Source organism: Physeter macrocephalus, chromosome 8 (assembly GCF_002837175.3).
Source record: "Physeter macrocephalus isolate SW-GA chromosome 8, ASM283717v5, whole genome shotgun sequence".
NCBI lineage: Eukaryota > Metazoa > Chordata > Mammalia > Artiodactyla > Physeteridae > Physeter > Physeter macrocephalus.
Window position 1 is genome coordinate 134,544,202 of NC_041221.1, and position 27,439 is coordinate 134,571,640.

The 27,439-nt window shown below is 42.5% G+C and overlaps 1 protein-coding gene across 1 annotated transcript; it reads left to right on the forward strand.

Annotated features, from left to right (window-relative positions):
• Positions 1 to 7,979: 7,979 nt before the first annotated feature.
• On the forward strand, positions 7,980 to 12,721 carry WNT8A (Wnt family member 8A). The gene is made up of 6 exons (XM_007121186.3): positions 7,980 to 8,062; positions 8,166 to 8,199; positions 8,430 to 8,568; positions 9,698 to 9,823; positions 10,865 to 11,007; positions 12,173 to 12,721. Exons 1-6 carry the CDS (start codon positions 7,995 to 7,997, stop codon positions 12,719 to 12,721), a joined length of 1,059 nt encoding a protein of 352 aa, XP_007121248.3. The 5' UTR covers positions 7,980 to 7,994.
• The last annotated feature ends 14,718 nt before the right edge of the window (positions 12,722 to 27,439 follow it).

Here is a 27,439-nt window from a genome sequence, read left to right on the forward strand (position 1 = left end):
TATATATATATATATATATATATATATATATAAGCACAAAACTCCAAAGTCAAAGAGGAGCCAAAAGTAGAGGGAAAACAAAATTCGGAAAGGTGGAAAGCAACTGAATTTACAAGTCTTGTGAAACCAGGAAAAAAAGTCTTGGGAAACTTTTTTTTTTTTTTTTTGTGGTATGCGGGCCTCCCTCTGCTGTGGCCTCTCCCGTTGCGGAGCACAGGCTCCGGACGCGCAGGCTCAGCGGCCATGGCTCACGGGCCCAGCCGCTCCGCGGCATGTGGGATCCTCCCAGACCGGGGCGCGAACCCGGTTCCCCTGCATCGGCAGGCGGACGCGCAACCACTGCGCCACCAGGGAAGCCCCGAGAAACTTTTTTTTATTGCAATCATGAAACAAGAACAAAGAATATGAGAAAACTCTTATTTTCTCCTAGAAAATAAAACAACAAAAAAAAAGGAAAACAGGAAAGAAGAGATAAAATGAGAGGATCAGTCCAGGAGGCTCAATAACTCCTCCTCCCCAAACACACACACACAAAATAATTGTAGAAAAAGAAAACATAGAAAATGAAAGAAATTATCAAAGAAATAATATAAGAAAGTTTACCAGTCCAAAAAGACATGTTTATAGATTGAAAGAGTTCATGAGTACTAAACACGAGAAATGAAAAAGTTCTACACCAATGCCACATCACTGCGAAATTTCAGTGTGCTGCGGATAAAGAAAAGTTTCTAAAAGCTTCTAAGGAGGGTGGGGAGAAGAACAGGTAACCTACAAAAGACTAGCATTCAATACAGCATAAGATTTCTCAACAGCAACCCTGGAAACTAGAAGACATTGGAACACTTACCTCAACATTCTTTAGGAAAATTATTTCCAATCTACAATTCTATACCCTACCAAAACAGTAATTTAAAAATTTTAAATATCAATCAAGTGAGAGTAGAATAAAACTTTTCAGGTATGTGAGGTCTCAAAAAATTTGCTTCCTATGCACCCTTTCTCAGGAAGCTACTGAAATGTTATCTACCAAAATGAGGGAGTAAACTGAGATAAAAAGACATAAGATTTAAGAAACAGGATGTGCAACAAAGTGGAGAAGCAAAGTGAACCCTCATACTGATGGTGAAAGAAGACACTAGGATGACAGCTATGCAGTATGCAGAGAAGTAACTAGGCCAGATTGGAGCAAGTCTGAGAGGTAAATGAGAGGTCTTTTGGGTAAGGGCAGAATTTACACAGAAAACTAAGCAAACAACAACAAAAACAGATAATTATTAATTCCAGGGAAAACAAAAAGACACGTAGGGAAAGAAAAGTAAGCCTGATTTATTACATGACTCTCCTCTAAATAGTATACATGATCATAATGTAAACGTTCAATATTGACCTAAGTAAATTTAACTATATGAGGAGATGGAAAGATGAGAAAGATGCATTTGTATTTGGTAAGTGGGAAAAGAAAAGAGAGGCCAATCCTCATCATCCATGGTGGGAAGTCAACAAATAATACCTAAAATTGAAAAAAAACAATAAATAGGATACGAATAGGTTTTTTAGAAACATGGAGATAACACTAATAGCACCAGATAAAAGAATTGAAAGTTGTTGCTTCTTGAGAGGACGGTGCGGGTATAGTTGAAGCTGCTGCTTTTCCTAACAAACCTTATAGACTACTTACTTATATTAACATGCTTAATTTTTTATTTAATATAAAAATTAAGAGAAAACAAGTTAGATTAATATGTAGTATCACAGAAAGGGGTCCATGATATAAAGTTTAAAAACCAAATTGAGGAATAACAACACAATTCTATTTTTAAAATTATGTATGTATTTACAAACATTTGTACATGCAAAGAATCCACACTAAACTGTTCATAATGGTTACTCACAGGGAGTGGGACGGGGGAGACTCATTTTTTTTTTTGAGACTCTCATTTTTTACTTTACATATTTCCATTTTGTTTACTTTTTTGGTAACAATTATTAATCATTTACATATTTTAAGGTGTATTTGTTCGTGTGTGTATATCAAATATAATGTTGTTTGCTTGATAACTTTTTTAATTATGCTTTATATCCACAAGCACACTGCAAGTTTTTTAAGGACCAATGTCATCTTAGAAGCTTTACTGTATATGCATCGCAGTGCCAACCACTGGGCTGGCTACCAATTGGGCAGGTGCTCAATAAAGGATGAAATTGCAATACTGAATCCCACATCAGAGCAACAAAGAGCATGTTGTACCATTCATCGCCACCAGATGGCAGGTCTCTATCAGAAGTCCTTGTCTATGGAGATATACTCATTATCCTTACTCCCACTCCAACCTTTCCAGAGTACTTTATCTCACTGTATTGTTATAAATTATTTAAGCTTTTCTCTCTCAGACCAGACTAAGCTCCTCCAGGATAAAAACGAGTAATGATAATTCATCTTAGACCCATAAGCGTTGAATACTAGCCTGAACTAAGTAGGTAAATATTTTTAGAATAAATAAATGGATAGATGGATGCATATTTCTCTGAAAACTAATAAAATTCCACAATCATCTCCATACTTTCTTCAACAACAATCAATCAAGAAACATTAACTTGGAACTTCTGTGTCCTATCTAATGTCCAGAGATGGGAGTTTTGAACAGTGAGAGAATTAAAAATATAATAAAGGAGTTTTAGCCAACCGAAATCTCTCCTTGGATGAGCCCCTCCAACTCCAAACCTTTCTAGGCTAATGATGATGCAGCTTCTGCAACCTGGGCACCTCAGTTTGATGGGAGAATATGCTGCTATCCTTGGAGAGATTCCTGTGCAGTTGGGATTGACAAGGGCAAGCCCTAAGGAGCTTCCCAACTGATGAAGGAAATATACCTTCAAGCAAGAAACAGCTAGTCATGGCTTGCAGATTTATCCCCTCTAATGTACCCCAGCCCTCACAGGCCCATGTGTTCCAGCAACTGCTCCCATTTTCCACACAGGAAGGCTATTTTCTTCCCCACACTTGGAAACCTAGATCTCAAAGGGAAAATTGAAGTATTCTCCTCTTCCTTCCCTGGGTATATTGTTGAGGAACTTTGCAAGTCATTGAGGCTAAATTGGGGGGTCAAAGGGAGGGTCAGGAGCTCAAGCAGCTGTGGCATTTGGACTGGGAGTCAACAGGGGGTGGGAAGAGACAAGCTTCCAGGGAGGAGGGGTGGAGACCAGAGATTAAAAATTCCTGAGCTCTGCTCAGTGTCACTGCTCAGAAGAATATGCATGGAGGCTCATTCTCTCTACCCCCCATCTCCACCCCTTATCTAATTAGCAGAAGAGTGTTAAAAGTCAGAAATCCTGTCTCTTTCTCTTCTGGCATTCTCCAGCCATCTCCACCCTCTCTCCACCCTCTCACTCAACTCCCACACCCCCCAACTTGCTCCATAGTCTAAGCAGCCCCTCTAGTCTCAGAGCCCTGAAAAAGGAGCCTGGAAAAGAAATGTGGAAGAACCAGGGATCTGGGGAGTTTAGTGAGAATGCACATCTGGAAGAAGCATTAGCTTAGGATGCACACCACCATCACCGCAGGGTGACCAACCATCCTGGTTTGCCCAAGACTGTTCTGGTTTAAGCACTGAAAGTCCCATACCACGAGAAACACCTCAGTCTTGGGCAAACCAGGATGGTAGCATCAAGGCTCTCTTGGCCCCAACTCACTCTGTAACCCTGAGTAAATCCTCTCTCTCCGGGCCTCAGTTATATCCTTGTAAAAATGGGAGCCTCTAGCTCAGACACTCTATGCCTCTATAAATGGCCTCTAGATTTCCTGAAGCTGGGCACAGCAAGGGTGACTCTGGCTTACTCCTCACTGATTACTGCCCCCAGTGTTCCCCTAAGACTCCTGGTATCTCAACATCCTGGAACATGAGGTGGAAGGGGCCTTCAGGATTATCCCGTCCTACTCCTCTCTAGCTCTATGAATACCATTCCAGTGGAATACAGTGCATTTATTCATTGCATTCCACTTACCACTCGATGCCCTACATTATAGTTAGATACAGACCTTATCTCCTTTTTACTAGATACTGAGCTCCTTGAGGGCAGGTAGCAAGACTTTGGCTCAGCAAAGGTTAAAGCCTTGCACATAACTGGAACAAACAAATATTTGGTGTTAAAGTCTACAGAGAAATCTTTTGCACTTTACCTCGCAGTGGCCTAGAGGGAGGATACAGGGATCCAGCGGTGTGGTGGGAGGCAGCTTGTCCAGTCTCAGAGAACCTATTGTGAAATTTTTAGGAATTTTGCAAACTGGTTGCTAAACACAGCTGTTATTAAAATTAAGTTATAGGGCTTCCCTGGTGGCACAGTGATTGAGAGTCTGCCTGCCGATGCAGGGGACACGGGTTCATGCCCCAGTCCGGGAAGATCCCACATGCCGCGGAGCGGCTAGGCCCGTGAGCCATGGCCGCTGAGCCTGCGCGTCTGGAGCCTGTGCTCCGCAACGGGAGAGGCCACAACACTGAGAGGCCCGTGTACCGCAAAAAAAAAAAAAAAAAAAAAAAAAAAAAAATTAAATTATATAAACTTACAATTAAACTTATAAATAAATTAATTATATTAAAAACAAAGGAGAAAATAAAAAGGAATTCCCTGGCCATGCAGTGGTTAGGACTCAGCACTCTCACTGCCGGGGCCTGGGGTTCGATCCTTGGTCAGGGAACTAAAATCCCATAAGCTGCATGACACGGCCAAACAAAAACAAAGATAAGTAGTCAAAATTTATCACTTCCTAATTATTTTACTAGATTTTACTATTATCTATACCCTTAAGGTTACTTACATCTATTATACCTACGATAAAAATACTGTATAATGATGTGCCACTATTTGTCTCTTCCCAAGTCCACATTGGTAGTTTGAAATCAGCCATGGTGGAAGTATTTACACCATGCAAATCAGCAAACTCTACCAATCATGTCTCCTGTCACACTGAAACTGGTTGTTGAATATCTACCAGCACACCACTAGCTCAGATATACTACTATTCTGTCTGTCTGGTCATAGGCCCACTCTACCTCCACTATTGTCATCTACTCTGGTCTTCATTTCCTGATTTCTATTCCCAGAAGAGAGAAACCAACAGTTGAAAGAGTTGAATCGTCACTTAAAAACTAATGAGATGGGCTTCCCTGGTGGCGCAGTGGTTGAGAATCCGCCTGCCAATGCAGGGGACATGGGTTCATACCCCGATCCGGGAAGATCCCACATGCCGCAGAGCGGCTGGGCCCATGAGCCATGGCCACTGAGCCTGTGCGTCCGGAGCCTGTGCTCCACAATGGGAGAGAACACAACAGTGAGAGGCCCGCGTACCACAAAAAAAAACAAAAACAAAAAAACAAACAAACAAACAAAAAAAACAAAACCAAAACTAATGAGATAATAGAGCTGAGGTTAAGGAAATGGATGCACAAGCTGGCTATAAATGATGTGTAAACTTCAGTGTAGAGCACCAATCTCTGGCTCTTCTCTCCCTCCAGGAGACCCTCTACCACAATGAATGACTATGATCAGTCCAGCACAGCGGTCTTATGTAGACAGAGTCCCAAAGGACTCTGAAGAAGCCATTGGTTGCCCTCCAGGTATCCATCTCACAGGCTTATCCAGATGGCCAACTGAAGGATTTAAAGATACATAAGATTCCCATGCTGACAGCTGGAGAAGACAAGACTTTCCCATCTCTGGCCTACAATCACCTCTGGGGTTAATAAATTTTGTAAATCATAAAATTAGGATTATAGCATGTAAGAGAGCTGGTAGAATCCTTAGAGGTTATTCAGCACTCAACATCTTCCCAACTCTCTCACTTTTCAAATGAAGTAATTGAGTCCACATGACAGTAAATAGCTTGCCCAGGGTCACATCATAAATTAGTGGCCAGCATCCAAGGCTCCTAATACCTGGAGCAGAGGCCTTTCTTTAACATCCTAAATTCCTTTTAGAAAATTTATAAGATCTTTAGAGAATGTGAGCAGGAGCAAGCACAAAGTTTACACACAAAAAGCTCACCACCTTCCCCTCTCCTTCCTAGAAAATTAAAGAATATTTTTATAGAGTACCAACTAAATGCCAAGTGCTATGGGGAGCACAGAAGAATAAGACTCAGTCACTCATACACAGGAAGTGAATGCGGGATCACTCCTAAAACTCTTTCAAGGGGTGTGGGAGATTCCTCGTGCCTAATGTGACCCCTGTTCTGACCACACAGTCAGTGGCATGGAAATCAACGCTGCTGTCTTAAGAAGTGAAAGTTCAACAATAGATTCTTTTTTTTTTTAAGTATCGTTCAGTTACAATATTAAATCAGTTTCAGGTGTAAGTATTAGATTCTTGATTGGGAAAAGTAGGAAACAGAGAAAAGGCCACTGAGGCAAAACTCAGTGTGCTTTTCCCAAGTAACTCAGTGTGGGACACCTCTCTTCCCCAAGGAGAGAATCCCACAAGCAAGGAAAGGAAGAGAGCTTGCTGGGCCGAGAGCCAGAGCTTTAGTCCATTAAGGACATTTTGCATTTGAGACATTCATACCCATCCTCCTAGAAAAATGAAACAGGAAAAAAGACACAGAATAGAAGCCCAAATTTCTTATTAGATTTCAACATATCTAAAATCACTCTGTCAAACTGCTATAAAAATTTCTAAACATTTTCATTTCTGTACTTATCTTCTCACATAAAGATAATAGTTTGCAGGCTGACTCTAATCCCAGCCTACACTTTGAGTTCACTGCTCTAAAAAGGCCTGGGGACTCCTTAGCCCCTGGAACTCCTTTGGTGGGGGGATTTCTGAGCTCCCTTTCTCATCCAAATCCAGTCCAGGGTGCTGTGAAGTGATCTGGATTGTGGTCACAGAGTAATGAGTTAGGACTGTAACTTCCTGTTTGTACTTTCCTCTGCATCTCTTTAGCCTGCCTTCCCCAGCCTTAGAAAAGAGTTTCACCAACCAAGGAAGATCTCCACCCCTTCATTGCAGTCCCTGACCCTGCCTAATATTGCCTCGGGTTCTTCCTAGGGCCCACAAGTTCTTTTATTCATTCATTCCTTCACTCATTTGTTCATTCATCCAGGCATCTTCTTGAGCACTAGGAATACAAAGTGAATCTTAAAGACAGAATCCTGCCTAAGGAGCTTATGTCCTAGCAACAAAGTGCTATCAGAAAGAAAGGCAGCAATCTTCTTAAATATAGCCCTGGGTGGCCCAAAGGTTGATTCTCACATATACAAGCAGTTAACAAACTAGAGCTCTAACAAATATAAAATGGTAGACCTACTAGGAATGAAGGAAATTTACCAGAACTTACTTTGGGAGAATATGGTAGAAGGGACTGTTGAGAGGTGGCCTCTGAAGTGTGTCTGCTCCAGGGTCCCACGTGACTTTACAGTCACCAAGGGAGGAGGTAGGAATGGTGCACTTGCTTACTTGGGTAAAATGAGTAGGAGAGGGCCCCAGGTAGAGTTCCTCTATAATTATTAACACCTTGAGGAGGAAGGCAGGGTAAGGAGTGAGGTCTCATTAACAGGTGAGGACACCGTAACTTTGAGGGATAGATGACCTATTTTTAGAATTAGCAGAGTTAGGAAACTTGCTTGCTCTGGGCTACAAGATTCTGAAAAATGAGCCCTCAAGCAGGAAGAGACAAAAGTCTGACTTATAGAGGGTAGAAACCTCCTGGGTAGGGAAAGGCTTCAGCCCATCTGTCAGCCTGGGAGGGAAGAAGGGCTGGCAGGGCGGGGCAGGGCGGGGCTTCCCTTGGAGGCTTTGGGCTGAGTCCCTCCTCCCTGGTCCCCCATTGGGTCAGTGGCTCCTACAGCCCTGCCAGTGAGGGACAAATGAGAAGAGCTGTTGATTTTTTCCCCCTTGGCCATTCAGCATTTCCCTACATAAATACTGAGAAAGATCCTGCCCTCTCCTCACTTCTCTGGACTTGGCCCTGGGCTAGACTTGGTCCCCTGGGGGTGGGAAGGGCCATGGGGGACTTGTTTATGCTCAGGGTGGCTGTGGGCATATGCTATGCAACCTTCAGTGCCTCTGCCTGGTAAGTCCTTCCCTCTCTCCCCCTCCATCCCCCCTCCTCACCAAGGAAGCTTCTACTACCTCATCCCCATTCACCATTACCTCACTTTTTCTCTTTTTGGTAGGTCAGTGAACAATTTCCTGATAACAGGTCCCAAGGTAGGATGATCTCCTGCTCCTGTTTTTACCCATCCACGTTCCCAAGGGAACTCTTTTGGGGAAGGAAAAGAGGGGAGGGGAGATAGTGCCGGAAGTCACTCACCCAGAGGAACCTATGATTGATTATTCCCTAATGGAGAGCTAACCCATTTGAGTCTTGCTTGCACCCTCTGACCCAGATGACCTGACTAGAACCAGGGTTGAAGCTCACATCCTTTTCCCTCTGCCAGGCCTATCTAACCTACACCACCAGTGTGGCCCTGGGTGCCCAGAGTGGCATTGAGGAGTGTAAGTTCCAATTTGCTTGGGAACGCTGGAACTGCCCTGAAAATGCTCTCCAGCTTTCCACTCACAACAGGCTGAGAAGTGGTAAGTTTGTGCACCTGTACAAGGGGGTATATGTCCATGAAGTTGGGCTTGAAGTATATATGTATGTGTAACATGTATGTGTACAGTGAAATGAAAAAGTTAGCAGTGATCTGCCACTTCCTTGTTGTGTGACCTCAAGTGAGTTACTTCTCCCTCTCTCAACCTCAGTGTTGTCATTTGGGTCAATAAGGTCAGCTGTTTAGCTCACCAGGAGTGTTGTGAGGGTTGAATGAGGTGAATACAAAGGTATCTCTATAGAAATGTAATTACTCTATTTTTTAATGCATGTCTGTATTTGTGTTTGTACACACTTATCTTATACTGATTTGCATGAAACAAAAATGGGGAAAGGGCTCTGTGTTTGCAGCCCCTGAGGGAGTTTCAACTGTCATAAAATCCCAACAACAGAGAAACTGAGAGATCACACATTGAGCTATGCTTCAACTTGAGTGTGTATGTGTGTGTGTGTGTGTGCAGTTGTTTGTAACTATGTATAGTAATTTGCATGAAAGTTGTTTATGTAGAAACTATTAATGAAGAGTTGCCTGAGAAAAGCTGGGGGGAAGGGAGTAAAGAAGATGGGGAAATAATATCTTCCTGTGGGGTATACAAATAGGATGAGAAGTAAAATGGGACAATGTTTATAAAAAGTTAGGAAGATACAAGCTCAGTAAGTGGTAGGCATTATCATGATGATTATTACATGGCTCCAACTCCATGTCAGAGAGAAGAAAATACCCTTCTCTCTTTCATAAGCCAGCCTCATAGCTCTGAGTCCTCACTGCCTAAGGACAAGAAGCAATGGCTAATGAACAGAGGCCTAGGCTGGATATCAGGGGGTTAGTGTCCTGGTCCCAACACCATAACTGGTGAGGAGAGTGGCCTTGGTCTCATTACTTTATCTCTGGGTTTTACTTTCTCCATCTGTAGCATGGGGATGCTCATTCCTGCCTAGATGAAGTAAGGATGCTGGAAAGGCATGCACTGTTCTCTCAAGTAGAAGAGCATTCTCTTAATAAACCCAAAGAGGGAGGGGGACAGGAGAGAGAAATGAAATGGCATTGCTGTTCCAAAACCTCTGCTTTGGGTCATCAGGGTCCTAGTTTCCAGCCCTCTCTTTTTTCCAAAGCCACCAGGGAGACTTCCTTCATTCATGCTATCAGCTCTGCTGGAGTCATGTATACCATCACCAAGAACTGTAGCATGGGCGACTTTGAAAACTGTGGCTGTGATGAGTCAAAAAATGGAAAAACAGGTAAGTTGTGCTCTCTGATGGGGGTGGGAAGAGGTGAGGGGTATAGAGCTGGGCGTAAGCTGAACTCTTCCAGGGAAAGGCTGAGGGACACAGCTTCTTCAGACCCCTAGACTCTAGCAGCAGCTTCATTGGTGGGAGCTCCTAGATCTAGACCCTCCTAAGAACTGAGCTGGATCCATGATTCCAGGATCAGCAAGTAGCATCAAGCTCTAAAGCCAACAAGGCATCTAGGAAGGAGGAGGCCAAAGAGAGTTTAAAGCTAACCCTTGTATTTCAGGCTTAGAATGACTTGTGCATAATCCAGAGCTACCCAATTATCTGCAGACAGCCTAAGAGACTTAGATTTGTCACTGATGAGGGAGGAGATGGCTCTAACAAGACTACTGTAGCATAATGGTACAAAATTCTAGAATGTTTGAACTGCAGTGAACATTTGAGATCCTCTAGGCCAGCCCCAGCGTGCCTACCTTTACTTTGGGTATAGAGTTTGAACTGTCTAGAGTTGGGCAGTGTCTGAAGGGTGGGCAGTTGGCTTTGGGAATAGGACTCCCCCACACCCCCACCCAAAATACCTCCATTTCCCTGTTTTACCTTTTTCTTTTTCCTTTTTTTTTTTTTTTGGCCGCCCTGCATGGCTTGCAGGATCTTAGTTCCCTGACCAGGGATTGAACCCCGGCCTTGGCAGTGAGAGCACAGAGTCCTAACCACTGGACTACCAGGGAATTCCCCCCCACCCAAAATACCTCCATTTCCCTGTTTCACCTTTTCTTTTTCCTTTTTTTTTTTTTTGGCCGCCCTGCATGGCTTGCAGGATCTTAGTTCCCTGACCAGGGATTGAACCCCGGCCTTGGCAGTGAGAGCACAGAGTCCTAACCACTGGACTACCAGGGAATTCCCTCCCTGTCTCACCTTTAGCTATAGCTTTACACATTTCTAGGACTCTTGGGGATGGTTTGTCTATGTCAGCTAAAATGACCTTGACTCTTCTCCAGGGACTTAGCAGGAAGCTATACGCAGAACTTATTCTTTCCTTATGTGTAGGAGGCCATGGCTGGATCTGGGGAGGCTGCAGCGACAATGTAGAGTTTGGGGAAAGAATCTCCAAACTCTTCGTGGACAGCCTGGAGAAGGGGAAGGATGCCAGAGCCCTGATGAATCTTCATAACAACAGGGCAGGCAGGCTGGTACGTATAAGAGTTGACCAATGAGCCAACAGGCTCAGTATTTACAAAAGCCTCACATCCATACAGACCTTCACAACTTGCCAAGAGCTGTCTCATACGTGTTTCATCCTCACACCACCCAGCAGGACTGGGATAGCTACCCCCATTCTCTGGATGACAAAGCCAGTTAAGGCAGAGCCGTGGCTTGGCCAAGGCAATACAGCTAATAAGTATCAGAATCAGGCAATGAACACAGATCTTCTAGCCTAGTCCTTTTATCACTAAACCTTATATGCTAACTCCTTCTACAGGCAGGTTTCTGAGAACACAGAACAATACAGAACAAAGGCCTTGCTTCCATGACTTAAAATTTTAACCATTTCAACTGCATTTCTAGGAAATTAACAGGGGTTTATCATACAACCTATGTCCTAATGTCTTTCTGGGCTTGGAGGGGTTGGGACTGATCTAAGCTTCTCTGGAAGGTCTAATCTCCCCCAAGACTTCTGGTGGGGTAGCAATCCTTGGAGTGTTCTGAACTGAAATCTGGAATCTAGTTGTATTAGAAGCTAAGAGCATAGAAATTTCCCGTTGAACCTATACCTAGATGTCCTGGTTGCCCATGGCAAAGGGAAGAGGTTTTCAAGGCAATTGCAACCATGGGTAATCACCTTGGGGGTAGGGGTTCAGACTCCAGAGCTTCCTTCCCTCTGGGAGAGGGCCCAAAAGACAAATCCAAATACCCACAAATACTCTAGCCCCCAGCTTCAACACAATAACAGTGCCAATGATCATGTTTTTCATTTTAAATTTACAAAGTACTTTCTTGATCATTCTTATTCTTATGGGCAGAAAGAGAAACAAGCTCACAAGTGATGAAGTTGGGCCTTCAGCCTAGGTTTCCTGACTTCGGTAACCTTCTCAACACTTGCCTCACTTCTTCCATAAGAATCATTCAGGGGAACGTTAAAATCACCAATACCATGCCCTTTAAACCTCTGAACTTCCTAATTGAGAAGATATGAGGTAGGGCCCAGATCTTCTTACAGGCCTCCCTCATAATTCTAATGTACTCTAAAGTTAAGAAGCACAACTCTAAAATATTCCATTAATTGCTAGCCTTTGGTCTTCTCTACCCAGAGCCAATCTCCTTTTGTCCTCCCTCTCTCTTTCTCTCTCTGTGAAGGCAGTGAGAGCCACCATGAAAAGGACTTGCAAATGTCATGGCATCTCGGGGAGCTGTAGCATCCAGACATGCTGGCTGCAGCTGGCTAACTTCCGGGAGATGGGCAACTACCTAAAGGCCAAGTATGACCAGGCACTGAAAATTGAGATGGATAAGCGGCGGCTAAGGGCTGGGAACAGTGCCGAGGGCCACTGGGCACCCACTGAGGCCTTCCTTCCTAGTGCAGAAGCTGAGCTGATCTTTTTAGAGGAATCGCCTGATTACTGTACCCGCAATTCCAGCTTGGGCATCTATGGCACAGAGGGTCGGGAGTGTCTGCAGAACAGCCACAATACATCCAGGTGGGAGCAATGCAGCTGCAGGCGCTTGTGTACAGAGTGTGGCCTGCAGGTGGAAGAGAAGAGAACTGAGGCTATAAGCAGCTGTAACTGCAAATTCCAGTGGTGCTGCACGGTCAAGTGTGACCAGTGTAGGCATGTGGTGAGCAAGTACTACTGCACGCGCTCCCCAGACAGTGCTTGGTCCCAGGGCAAGGGCAGCACACGATAGCACCCCACAGGAACTTACTTGCTCAGTTGCATGACAATGGAGTGGGGGGACACAGCTTTTCTCTGGGAGAGAAAAGAAAAACAATTGGAAAGTCACAGGGTTGATCTGTAGTCCTCTTGATATCTGCTGTACAGGGGAAAATGGAGGCCTAAGATTATACAGCATGTTCTTGACAGAGCTGAAATGGGAATCTGGGCCTCCTAACTTGGGTAGACCCCATTTCATCTTTCCTACAAGTTACTTCCTGGTCTTTCTGCCTGTAATTTTGCAGCTTGCTAAAGGGGGAGTATTGGTTTGGGGTCCATATCCAAAAAGACCTTTAAAGTACTTGCCCCTGGAGTTTCAGACCATGTCCAACCCAGCTGTGTGGCTGAGAATCAGAGAATGGAAGCCAAAAATGAGAGTTCTGTCCAGACTCCTGAAGTAGCAACCTTCCCCTACTCTGGCAAGCTCCAGAGAGACCAACTACAAGTTCATACAGATAAGTGGGGCAGAGGCTACATACCTGCCTAGAGGGAGGTATTTAAGGTGTTGGGTTTTTTACCTCAATATGCACTTTTGAAAAGTTTACCCCACCCAACCCTGGGGAAACCAGTACCCAATATAACCTGATGACTTTTCCAGCTCAGAAACTATCTCTGGAGCCATGGAGGAGGGATGGTCACAGTAAGTAGACAGATGACTACAACTTACCTGTTCAAGGCCCCCCAAGAGGGATTTTCCCCCAAAGAGCTGTAGAACAACTCTCCTTTGTTATTTTCCCAGATTGGGAACTCATCTTCATTCTGCAATAAATGCTTTTAGAATATATATTTAATTGAGACCTTTTATTTCTCTCCTTGGAAACCTTAGGATCAGAAAGGGAATGAGAAACGCTGCTTCTATATCCCAATTATACACAAGACTAAAGGAGAAACTGGAAATATCCAACCCCCTTGATATCAGTGTTTGACAGATAATAAAATTGAGACCCAAGAACTGGCCTATAGGAAAAGAATCCAGATTTCTGGATTTGGAAAGTATTATTTTAATGCAACCTAAGCAACTTGAGGAACAAGCAAGCCCTTCAAACTTGAATCATATTCAAAGTGTGTTTGCTCTCTTAACTTGGGCTTCCTGGGGTGTCTGTACACCGAGGACCCGGGCCCCAAGGCAAGAGACTAGGAAAGTTGTGGATTCTACCTTCCTCATTTACACTTCTACATCTTCTACTGGTAAGCTTTGGGGGAGGAGTAGTTTCCCATAAAGAGAGCCCTAGGGGCTCAACCACTGGTCTCCTAAATCTGAGCATCTTGGCCTTTGGAGTCTCCCCTCTCTGCAAAGGTCAAGCACCCTGCAGGGGGGACGTATTTCAAATATGTTGAATAAACAAGTAAAATGACAGGTCACCAAGAGTGGGGAAACATTCTTAGCTTAATGTTTTAAATTAAAAAACAATTTAAATGTTCAACATCAGGGCAAACTAGTTAGGTCATGGCTATACAATGAAATATTAGCCATTAAAATAATATTCTGAAAAATATTTAGTAACATTAAAAACATGCATGATATAATTAAGTGAATAAAGTTAATTACAAAACAGCATGTTCAGGATGAACCCAATTTTGTTTTAAAAATAGGAAAATATTAGCTATCATGTAATACCAAAATAGAGTGGTTTGTTTTCCTTTTTGTGTTTTTGTGTATTTTTATATTTGTCTATAATAAACAAATATTTTTGCCTTCAAAAAAATTAATAGTAAGTTATTTTTTTAATGTCAGCAGGGAATAACCAATCCATTATTTTGTTTGAGTGAAAAGGAAGGTGAAATGTTCATTAAGGAAGTTGGCATCTCAGGAGAAACCATAAGCAGGTGCCTTGAAAGTCTACCCTGGTATCTATTACTTCTGTGCATTTAAAACTACCACAGATGCCAGATGCCAGAGATAAAGAGAAATCCATAAAAATGCAGCCTATGTCAAGGAAATGGAAGATTTCCTCTACCTCCCTCCTTCTAAGGAAGGTTAAAAAAACACACTACAGTTAGCAACGAAGAAGTGTGTATGTGTGTGCGTGTGTGCGTGTGTGTGTGTGTGTATGTGATGGTGGTGGTGGCAGTGGTAGAAGGGAGAATGGAAGAGATACCATCGAAGCACAAAAATTGTGGTGAAGCAATAGGCAACGAAAAGAAAAGATTATTTCCCTGGGGCTCAGACAAAAAAATAAAAAACAAAATTATCTAGCTTGATGTTAAACTCTCAAAACCCTCAGTAAACATAGGCAAGAAACATAGATGCCAAATTACTCATGAAACCTGAGTTGTGACACTGCCAAGGAACTGAACAAACTAGACTTTTCTCTTTTTTCGTAACTGAATCTCCATCCAAAGACCCCAGGTATCTGATGCTTTGACATTTTCCCCAGGACCTTGTTGACATTCCCAAATCAACTTATGGGGGATTTTCAGAAACAAAACCATCCCTGATGCCTGGTACAAACTGTCATTCATGGAGAACATGCCTTGTGTTTTCTACGGGTTTGTATCTGAGGTTTTCGGAATTCCATGAAGTTTGCCTACTTCCCCAAAAAGCTCATAGTCCCAAGCCTCTTCCAACCTCATTCATTTTACCCTCATGGCAATCAATCACATCAACCAATCTTCCCACATGGACCCTGGGCCAGAAACTAAAGGAATTTGGATTTCTCTGCATCCATCACCTTCCTGTCAAGCACTCATTCCAAGGCATTACAGTGGCATTCAGATTCATTAGTTACAACCCTACACTCCTTCCCTTTTGGCTCATCCTTAACAAGCTGGCTATCATTAAGGTGACAGAACAGTAAAACCCCCGTGTTCGACAGGTCCAGGGCCCAAGACAGGCAGGTTGGCAGCCACAATCTGATAGTAGATCTTGAAAAGCTGCTGAAAAAGGAATTGACTCAATGAAAGAAACCTGTCCATGAGCCTAGTCCCACTTTTCAGTAAATCCAGGCACTGATTCACATTGTCTGGAGAACAGAAGCCTGTATTTTCTCAGTCTATGCTTGCCAGGCCCCTACAAAACTTTTTCTCCTCCTCCTCCTCCTCCTCCTCCACCTTCTCTTCCTTCTCCTTCTTCTTCCTGTCTGATCTTTGCCATGGGCAGAATTAAGAAAACTCTAAGGCCTGTTCCCAGAGTTTCCCATGGTCCCCTGCCAGTCTCCTCAGGGCTTGCTGGTGGGTGATCACAAGGGTGAAAAGGAAGTAACTGAGCACCTACTAAGTGTCAGATGCTTAATATATACTATCTCCTTCAATCCTCAGAACAATCCAGTTAAAGAGTTACAATTATTCCCCTCTTACTACTGAGGAAACTGTGGCTCAGAGAAGTTAAGCACCCAACCTAAAATTAAACACATGGAGGTAGATTTGAATTCAGACCTACTACCACATAAATCTATACTCTTCCTTTATACCACTTACACTCTGGGACCCCAGGGATCTCTTGCGACATTCTCCAGCTGTCATGACAGCTTTGTAGAATGACTCCATTTATATGCAGTGAAAGGTGTCCTTTTCCTCCCTCTTCTACAAGTAGAAGAGTCACATTTCTCAGCCCTTCTCCAGAAAGAAGAAACCTAACTTTTGACTTGCAAAGGCCTTCCTTAGAATGATAAAGCAGACAGCCTGGCTCCTGCTGACTTGGGAGGGCAGAATCCTGGTTCTCCAGGGGGTACTCAAAGAAAAAGACTAACCATTGTGGTCTACATTAGAGGTCAAAGTTTCAAAGGAATGTCAAAAGAGGGGTGTTTATTTTAGAGGTTAGAGGAAAAAAATACAGGATCCTGAGAAAGACAAATTTCTAGCCCCAGATCACAAACTACTCATATCATTGATCACAAAAGACAGTGACCAAGGGCCTAGATAAAGAGGTTTGAGGTGTGGGGGATGAAACGAAAAGAAAGACCAGAGCAAAGACTTCCAGAAGAAGTTAAAGACCTTCGGGTAGGACTAGTGCTCTACACCACTTTAATTCGGTTGCATTCCCTACCACAGGAGGTAAGCTAGGTTTAGAGGAGGAAAGTTCCCCCGCACCCAGTATCACCAAGTGAGATAGCTGAATGTTAGACTCCAGGGCCCTGAACACTCTCCATGGCTGGTGCCCTGCCCACCCTGCCAAGCTGCCCTTTTTATCAGGAAATGAATGTATGATGACCAATGAAAGCACTGAAGAAATTAGACCCAGGCTCTGGGAAGCCTCAGACTGCACTTGGTCAGTGAGGGAGGAGGGAAGCTGTGGGTAAGAGAAGTGGAATATGGGTAGGGGGTGGGTGGGATGTGGGTAAGGGAAAGGTGGTGCGCATTCCTCTCGGATTCTCGGATACCTGCCTAGACCTATGATAGGACTAGGGTATCCTGAAATGGTCCCTTGCCACTTCTTCATCAGGAGCTTCTTGCAATCTATAAGAGATCACTTGATTCAGCTACCTGCTTCTTAACAGGAGAGCTCCTAATCTAAGGCCTAAGGAAGAGGAGCACATTTTACACTCTGTGTTGAAAGACCATCAGAGAGGGAGGGAGAAGTTACTACTTCCCTACCTGGGATAAAGTGCCTATTAGGACATTTGCTGCATGCCTAACCTGAATCAGCACTGCTATATTTTACTTTATTATTTATTTATTACATCTTTATTGGAATATAATTGCTTTACAGTGGTGTGTTAGTTTCTGCTGTACAACCAAGTGAATCAGCTATATGTAAACATATATCCCCATATCCCCCCCTCTTGCGTCTCCCTCCCACCCTCCCTATCCCACCCCTCTAGGTCGTCACAAAGCACGGAGCTGATCTCCCTGTGCTATGCGGCTGCTTCCCATTAGCCATCCATTTTACGTTTGGTAGTGTGTATATGTCAGTGCTACTCTCTCACTTCGTCCCAGCTTTCCCTTCCCTACCCCACCCCCGTGTCCTCAAGTTCATTCTCTATGTCTGCATCTTTATTCATGTCCTGCCACTAGGTTCATCAGTACCGTTTTTTTAGATTCCATATATAGGCATTAGCATACGGTATTTGTTTTTCTCTTTCTGACTTACTTCACTCTGTAAGACAGACTCTAGGTCTATCCACCTCATTACAAATAACTCAATTTCGTTCCTTTTTATGGCTGAGTAAGCACTGCTATATTTTAAGTCTACGAAATCTTCTAGGACCTCTCATTATGGATTGAGGCCTTCAAAATACTCCTTTTCTCCAAGCTGAATAACCCTAATTACTTCAGTTTTTCACTAATTCTCCCTCACACAATTTTTCTTAGACTGTCTTCAAATGCACACCAGTTTTGGGTTTCTGTGAGGGGTTGGGTGAGGGTGTGAGCCAGAAACCCTTCTCAAACCTCAATTGCCATCACCTCTTTGCCCTCAAGTATCTGAAGAATCTGCCTGTTCTTGGCTGTCACAGAGCTTTGATTGCCCCATCAGGCCCCACTTGCATTTCTCCATGGCCCAAGTTCATTTCTAACCCCTCCATTTAAGCCAAGTAGCCTTGATTCCCAGCTGCATCAGCTGGAACCTCAATCATCAGGGTCCTCCTGTGCTAGAGGCTTGCAGGCAGCGCAGGGGCAAGAACATGAAACTGACAGGACACACTTCCTTCTCTGCTCTCACCCGTGAAGCATTTAGCTACTTTAAAATTCCAGTTTTATTTCTGTGCTGATGATTCCAAAATCCCCACTTCTGTGCAAGGTCTAGGCACCACAGCTCTAATATTCCATGGGCTGTTTCAACTTGAGTGACAGAATTGATTTTCTCTATGATTCGTCTGCTTCCATCAGTAATCTAATGAAACTTTGAGTGACTAAGGCTTACTAATGAGTCACCCCTCACTTGTCCCTCTGCTCAACTCTTCATATTGTACCTGAATTTTGCACTAACTCAATAACTGATATTTTGCCCCTCAACTCTCCACCTAACACAATGCTACCATACTTATCTTACTAGTACACTACATTCAATTCATCATTACCTGATTAAAAACAAAAAACAAAAAACCTGTAATGTCCTAGAGAATACAAGTCCAGTTCTTTGACCTGACATTTCAAGTCTCCTAAACTTGACACTATCTTATTGTAAACATTAAAATTTTTTTTCTATGAATATAATCTCATAAAAATCCAAAAAATTGAGAAGTAAACAGACCAAAAAGTGAATAATACCTTCACTCCCTTCTTCCCCCAGCTCACTGCCCTCCCCAGAGGTAACTGTTCCTATTTTGCTTTTCCAATTTTATCCCTTGCTTCCTCAGTTCCAGCTAGACCAGGTTATGACAATTCTCTGTATATGTCATTCCCATGCAATTTCTGTATCCCAGTAGAGACCATTTCACTCCCTGAGATAACTTTGCCTCCTCGACTTCAAATACTCCCTCCTTAAGGTCTATCTGCTCTTTGAAATGACCTGCCATTTATTTGAAAGAATCTAAATTTCTCTGCCTATGATATCTAGGCATTATGTATTTCTCTATGCCTCAACAATAGAGCTGACAAGTCTCCTCCTTGGAGGTAGGGCCATGTTACCCACCTTGGTGCCTCTGCAAGCCTCTCACAACACTCTGCATTTGGTGGGTGATTACTGCTCTCCAGACATTAGCCAGTCTTGCCCAAAGGTGGTGTTAAGTGCACAGGTCATGGAATTTCAGAGATGGAAGAGACCTTAGAATTCATCTCCTACAAACCTCTCACTTTATAGAAGAGGAAAGACATTTGCCCAAGGTCATTTGCCTAGTTAAAGGTCAAGCTGAGGATAGACCTCAGGTCTCCTAATTCCAAGTTCAAGCAACTGCTCGGACCTCTGCTCTTGGGGGTGGGGGGAGTGGCCCAAAATACTCTCAGGACCAATCAGCTAGGCAGTAACTCAGACAGGTAACTGATGGGGGAGGGCTTGTATATGGTATGTGATATTAAAAAATTTTTAAGTTTAAAGAGAACACTTGAGGTTCCCAAACATACCATTACCACTTGAGCCCAAAGCAAAGGAAAAAGTCAGCCCATTCATTCCCCCTGCTACGCTACACTTCATGGCATGTACCCCTTTTCCCCCTCCTCAATATTCACCTTAAATTGGCTTCACCTGAATAAAAATGTTGAAGGGCACAAAATCAGAGTCATCTTGGACGCTGATATCTCTAGAAATCCACTGCTCTTCCTATGGCTTCATGGTTTATGCCTGCTGTCCCAAGTATAATTGTAATTGTGCCTCCTTTCACTCCGAAAAGTGTACTGTTTGATGGTAATCATATAGTCCTCCTATTTATAACCCAATTCATCCATTCAATAAACATTTCTTGACCACATACTCTGTTATAGGCATAGCACTAATGTGAGAGATGAAGAAGTTCATGACATTGACAAGGTCTCTGCCCTCATGGAACTAGCATTTTCATGGAGGACACATACAATGAACAAGTTAAAAAACAGATTATTACAGATTGGGATAAGTGTCATGATGGAAATAGTAGGGTTCTTATAATAAGGTGGCAACATCTTAAGAAAAAGTGGTCAGAGAAGGTTCTCTGTGAAGTTGACATTTAAAGTTATACCCAAAGGAACTAGTTATAAGAGCTTCAAGAAAACATATTTCAGAGAGAAGCATTAACAAGCAATAAGGCCCAGAGCAGAAAAGAGCTTGGAAAATTCCAGGAACTGATAAAAGTTTGATATGACTGGAGAATGCTTTGCATGTGGTGGCATGAGATGAACTTAGAGAAGTAAGCAGGGGTCAGATCATTGAAGACTCAGTCGGTCACAGTAACATGTCTGAATTTTGTTCCAGAGAAATGGAAAACCATTAAAAGATAGATTTTAAGCTAGGGGATGATAGGATCCTATTTACCTTGTAAGAAAACTGGCTGTTATCTGGAGATAGTCAAGCGTGGAACCCTGAAAACAAGGAGGCAGTTGTATTAAGACAGGCAAGAGCCGATAGTGACTTGGACTAAGGTAGGGATAAAGTGAACAGAGGGAAGGAGGAAGATGGGCAGTACGTATAAAAGAGGTAGAACCAATAAAATTTGCTGATGGATTGGATGTGATGGGTGAGAGAAGGGGAAGGATCTAGGGTGACTTCCAGTTTCCTAACTCTAGTAACTGAGTGGCAGGCGGTGCTGTTTTCAGACATAGGCAAAATGAGAGGACCAGGTTAGGGCTAACGGGAAGATGGGGATCAAGAGTTCCATTTCAAGCACATTCACTTTGAAATTTTTCTGAGACATTCAAGTGGAAATATCAAGCAGGCAATTGGCTATTAAGTCTGGGAAAGATACTAAATAAACTAGAGAAGAAATTTGAGATGGAGATGCAAATTTAAGAGTCGCCAATATAGAGAGAGTTTCTGAAGCCATGGGAGTAAATGAGATTTCCTAAAAGGAGTAGGAAGTGAAGGGAAGAGGGCACAGGTCCAGAGAAGCACCACACCTCTCCCATTGACGTCCACAAGTGCCTACTGAATAACCTGAGCAACTGAGCCTCTTTTTGATTTTAGGAACAGATGGGTACAGATTTGCCGGCAGGTAGGGAAATATAAGAGCTAATCTTTGTGGGGGGCCTCCATCAATCTATTCAATCAGTAAATGTCTTCTATGGGTCATGATGGACTGTGCTAGGTGCCTGTCTGGGAGGTAAACACGAAGGGACACGTTCCCTCCCAATCAAGAACGAAAGCACACCTATGCCCATAAAAACGTGGTGTGATAAATATTCTTTTTTTTTTTTTTTTTTTTTTTTGCGGTACGCGGGCCTCTCCCGTTGCGGAGCACAGGCTCCGGACGCGCAGGCTCAGCGGCCATGGCTCACGGCGGGCCCAGCCGCTCCACGGCATGTGGGATCTTCTCGGACCGGGAAGCCGTGTCCCCTGCATCGGCAGGCGGACTCCCAACCACTGCGCCACCAGGGAAGCCCTAAATATTCTAATAAAAGTGTGTACAGGGGCAGTAGGAACATAGGAATGAAAGCAACCAATCTCTGCCTGGCCCATAACTGAGGCAAACTTATCCAAGTAGTGAGAGGAGCTGAACATTAAAAGGGTGCTCTGAAGCCAGAAAGGCTTCCTTGCACCCTGTTTGTTTCTGTTTTGCTTTAATACAAATCTCGTACTTCCTAGAATCAAGGTAAAATCATGACAGGTTGGTAGGGGTAAAAAAGGAGGCTTTGGCTCTCTGTCCTTTGACAACAGAGACTAGCCCTTTCCAATGAGCCTTAATCAGGTGTGGGGTGGGGGTAGGGGTTAGAGGAAAAAGTGGAAGAAGAGAGTGGTTTATGGCTGTTCACAAAAAAAAAAAAAAAGCAATAAAATACTTTGCCCTGAGCTGCAGAAGGGTCATAATTGGTATGATAAGCTATCATTTAACATGAGGAGGAAATTGAAGTTTCATTTCCTTGCTTTTGTGGCACCCCTTGAATTGGGTTGATGACACCATTCAGTCAGTCAGCATGAGGCCTGCCTTACCAATTTTGTTTTGCAAAACAAAGCCAGTCACGGTCAAACTCAGTTGGTCAATTCCATAGATTAACATGAGAGACCCCTGGAAAGCAAGACAGCTGGGTTAGCTCTGGCTGGGAAACGACGGGTTAATCCTAGGCCAGCTAGGCAGGGAGCTTTCATAAGATCTTTCAGGCTCCTGGCACCCTCCCACTCCTCACCCCTTCAAGAGCTTCCCACACTCACCAGTATCCTGGGGTTGACTCTAAATAATCTCCAGAGTTTGAAGGACAGGGCTGAGCTGAGAGTATGGATGCATTTCCCCATTGTGCCATATGTTGATTGTCATCTTCTCGTCTTGATTTTTTAGACGCAGACTGGGTAGTACGGTGTGACAGAAAAAAAGCAGGCAGGAATCTATATGAGCACAAACTGAATGAAAATGAAAATGAAGAATGAAATTTACTTTAAAAATTGACAATAATACAAAATTTCTCTCAAATTCTGGGCTCCAATAGGTGTACCTACTCACTCCACAACCTAAAGAAAACAGCAAGGACGAAAATTTTGTTAAAGTTCTACTGAACAGCCAGACAGTTTTGTTGTCTCTATGGCTAAGACATTAGAAAAGAATCGTTGCTTCTCTTAGAGAATGATTCCCATTCTGATTCCTCTCCATGTCCAGAAAGTTGCTGAAAAATTGAGGCCACTTTAGAATAGATCACAATCTGGAGACTTTCAAAGTTCCCATTTAGCTGAAATAATTCCATTTTTCTCTCTTACTGAAGTCTGATGTTTCTGGTGAAAAAACAATTCTGCCAGTAACACATAAGGACTATCAAAAAGCCAAGAAAATCTGCACATGCAATGAAGTTGCCTGAATAATAATGGGGTTCATGTTCCAAAAGGAGATTAAGGTAATGTTTAATTTTAGTTCCCTGAAGGTTGTCTTACATTTTTCCAAAAGGATTTATTCCTGCAATCTTCTGTGACAATCAACACAATTTAATTTTGAGGTAATCAAGAGAGGTAATTTAGTATTGTGGGAAAAGTGCTGCTGATTTTGCCACAGATTTTACTGTAAAGCCATGCAAATCACTTTCTGTGCTTCAAAATCTTTACTATAAAAAAGAAGGGAATTTGATTAGATTACATTAGATATTCACAAAATTTTTTTCAAATTCTAAAATTCTATTCTGAGCCTCTAAATTCTATCCTGACAGTTCTGGCCTTTATAAGATGTCCCATGCCAATTGCCATACAGAATAAATTAGAACCCCTTCTGGTTTCAAGAAACAAATAGCCTGTAAAATAGCAATAGTCAGATGTTCTTCATGTACACAGAGCCTTATGATTAGATTTTACTAATTTGAATTTAGTGCAGAAGGAAGCTTCTTTGTACATAATATTTTACAAGGATTTACTATTAAATTACCACCACAAGTAAGATGGCAGGTGGAGGTTTTTAACTGCTTATGACAATAATATTTTCAAGTGCTTCTTCTCAAGGGGTTCCTGGTATAATGAATAGCACTCTGGGTATGAGCCAAGAACATGGATCATCAGCCATTAGCTTTATGTGTGACCTTGGGCATGTCTTTTAGCTACCCTGAGCCTTGTTTGCTTCAATTATAAATAAAGGGGTTGGATTAGGTGGTTTAAAATTAATTAGTGGGGGCTTCCCTGGTGGCGCAGTGGTTGAGAGTCCGCCTGCCGATGCAGGGGACACGGGTTCGTGCCCTGGTCCAGGAAGATCCCACATGCCATGGAGCGGCTAGGCCCGTGAGCCATGGCTGCTGAGCCTGCACATCCGGAGCCTGTGCTCCGCAACTGGAGAGGCCACAATAGTGAGAGGCCTGCGTACCGTAAAAAAAAAAAAAAGAGTTAAAATTAATTAGCGGGCTTCCCTGGTGGCACAGTGGTTAAGAATCCGCCTGCCAATGCAGAGGACATGGGTTCGAGCCCTGGTCCAGGAAGATCCCACATGCCACAGACTAAAGCCATGTGCCCCAACTACTGAGCCTGCACTCTAGAGCCTGTGAGCCACAACTACTGAGCCCTCATGCCACAACAACTGAAGCCAGAGTGCCTAGAGCCCATGCTCTGCAACAAGAGAATCCACTGCTATGAGAAGCCCATGCCACAACAACTGAAGCCTGAGTGCCTAGAGCCCATGCTCTGCAACAAGAGAATCCACTGCTATGAGAAGCCCATGCACCACAATGAAGAGTAGCCCCTGCTCACTGTACTAGAGAAAGCCCACACAGCAATGAAGACCCAACGCAGCCAAAAATAAATAAATAAATAAAGTTCCCTTTAAATAAATAAATAAATAAAATTAGCAAAGCTTTTTTTTTTTTTTTTAAGTTGATGTGCAAGAGCATGTAGTGGTTAAGTGTAAATAAAGGTATCAGTGCCTTTAGCAATACGGAGAATGAAAAGGGGTTTGGAAGCACTTTCTGAGTGAAGAAGGAAGAAAACCTATGACTGTCAGCCACGAAAAGCAATAGCATAAATGGAGTAAAGCCCCAAGTCCCACTTCATTAATTTATACACAATAAATCCATTAAATGAATGAACTTTGTTTGTAGACAACATTCAATTGGCCCTATGAGAAAAACAAGAAGTTTCCCATGTCTATGAAGAACCACCATTAAGTAATGGAAAGGCTTTAGAGCCAAATATAATTAAGTTCAAAACCCCAGCTTTAATAATTCCCAGATATGGCCTCTACATCAAATCGCTTTAACTTCAAGATTGTTGTGAGGATTAAGATAACATAAGTGAAAGTGCTTAGCACAGTGCTTGGCACATAATAGGTAACAACAGATAGTAATCCTTCCATTAATGATGCGAAGAGAGTCCATATATAAGTTTAAAGAAAAAGACCTGAGGTAAAAAATAATAGCTAACTTTAACTGAGTGCTTACTCTGTGTCACAAGGCACTGTTAGGTACTTTTACACATTTAATCCTTAAAACAACCCTGTAAGGTAGGTACTATCATTATCCCCAGTAGAGAGATGAGGAAACAGACTCAGAGAGGTTAAGCAAATTTTCCCACAGTCACAGAGCTAGGAAGTCATGGAGTTATGATAGAAAACTGCTTTGCTGTTTCCAAAGGCCAAATGCTAAACCATTTCACCATATGTCCAGTACATTATGTCAAAGGAGTATATTATTAAGTGTCAGATAAGTCAGCAATTAAGCTGTATTAGAGCAAAACTATATGAAATTGTCTTCTAGGCTAGGAATTATACAAGCATAAAAGAATAGGAGAATCTTCAGTGTTTGTGATGTAGGATGGCAGAGTAAAGGAAAGAATGACTTTAGCAAATGAACAGAATTAGGAATGAGCAAGGCAAGCAAACCGACCACTCTAGCTAGAACAGTGTCCATAAGGCAGGTTCTGGGAATATATGTTTGGAAAGATAAGCATTGACCAGTCTGTGGGAGCCCTGAATGCCAGATTAACAACTATAAAATATTTTTCCAGCCTATTATGTATATACAAGATAATAAGTATTTGTTGATTGTCACAAAGTAGTGAACATTAATTTCAAACAGCTACCCATGGAAGTAGAAAACCTGTTTTCTACACGGACAATGTCTATTCAACTTGGGTTCCCCTGACCAACTTGAATAGGAAGAAAACATGTTGGCACACTCTTTTTAACTCTTTCACTCTGTGATGTGCTTCATAATTTCAAAATCTTTTTAAAAATCATATTGCAATATAACTGACATATCAAGATCTTTACAGCAGCTTATGGTCAAGAATACTAAACTCACTGATAAAGGGAAATGATCAAGATGAGGACAGAAAAAAAGATGAGGAGACTTGTAAAATAATAGAGCTCTAAAAAGGAAGAAGAGTATTCTAAGAAGATACCAGGGCATGGAATCCAGTGAAAAGGTCAGCTCAGATGGCATAGGAGATCCCAGGGTCAGGCTTCAGACCTAGGTAACTACTGAAGAGCTGAGGACAGGTTGAGGACACCCAGACCTACAGGAAGCTAGACAAAGGGTCTGGCTTCCTAAATACAAGAGTGTGTTCAGGTTGGATGTACAATATTAGCAACAGGAAGAGGAATATAACAATGTGATTTCACTAATGTGCCTAACAATATTACATTTTGACTTAATTTAGTATATTGTGTTTCTTACCACAAAGATTACAATGGTTTCAAATAATCCATTTTCTCAAACCATCCCTGAGAGGCATGAAGGAACTCATAATAGTTTGCTACTTACGTGTTGAAATTGTATCTCTGAAAGGTGCAAACAAGTTAGACTAGAACTTGGGGGTCCTAGTAGATATTTTATTTTAATTGAACTTTGAAAGACTGAAGCTTTAAAATCTAAAAATTTTCATCTGGGATGTTTAGTCTGTAGCTAGTCATCGGATGGTTAGAAGTTTGGCATGACTAATTCTTCACAGTCCATTTGCTAAATGACACATTATAAAAGCAAGCACCACTGAAAAGGATGTGCTTGTTTCCAAAGCTTCAACCTCATTGTAGACTGACTGTTTTATGTGGGTCCGTGGCTAACCATTTTATGGTGCAAGAGGCTCTAACCACATATGTATGTTAAAGACGCCTTGAAATGTTCTCACATTGGCAAGGACTAGGAACACTAGATAAAGACCAGAGAGGCTGTCATTCTGGCCCCAACATAAAGGCCACCCAGAAGGATCAGGATTTTATAATCCTGATTAAAATAAGATTAACCCATGAGATGCTTATTCTTAAAAAATAGCGTTACCCTCTCTATCCCAAAATTAGAAAACTTGGGCTGAAAAGTAACTAGATCTTAGTAGAACAGTTGAGAATGCTTACTAAGTAAGTTCAGTAGGGCTGCTTCAGAGCTAAAAAGTTGAGCACTGAAAGATCCAAACAATGATGACAGAAAGTTTAAAAAAGGATCCAGAAATTGTAGTTTAGGTTGACACATTGTTGGTAGCTGTGTCTTTAAAGGACTTTGTCTATTTCATCTAATTTGTCAAATTTATAGGCATAAAGTTGTTCCTACTATTCCCTTATTGTCCTTTTACTACTGGTAAGGTCTGTAGTGATTTGACAATATTGGGCTACATAGAATTGTTTGAGAAAGAAAAAAAAGGGAGGGAAATTTGAGATTGCTTTATGTGAAGCCATAACTTTTCCAAGGAGCATTCCATCGCCGTCTCAGCCAAGAAATGCAGATGAGGCAAGTGGGGGAAAAAAAGGAATTTTTTTTTATGGTTCTAGTGATGGGCTGTTGGTTGGATTAGCTGCCCATTTGT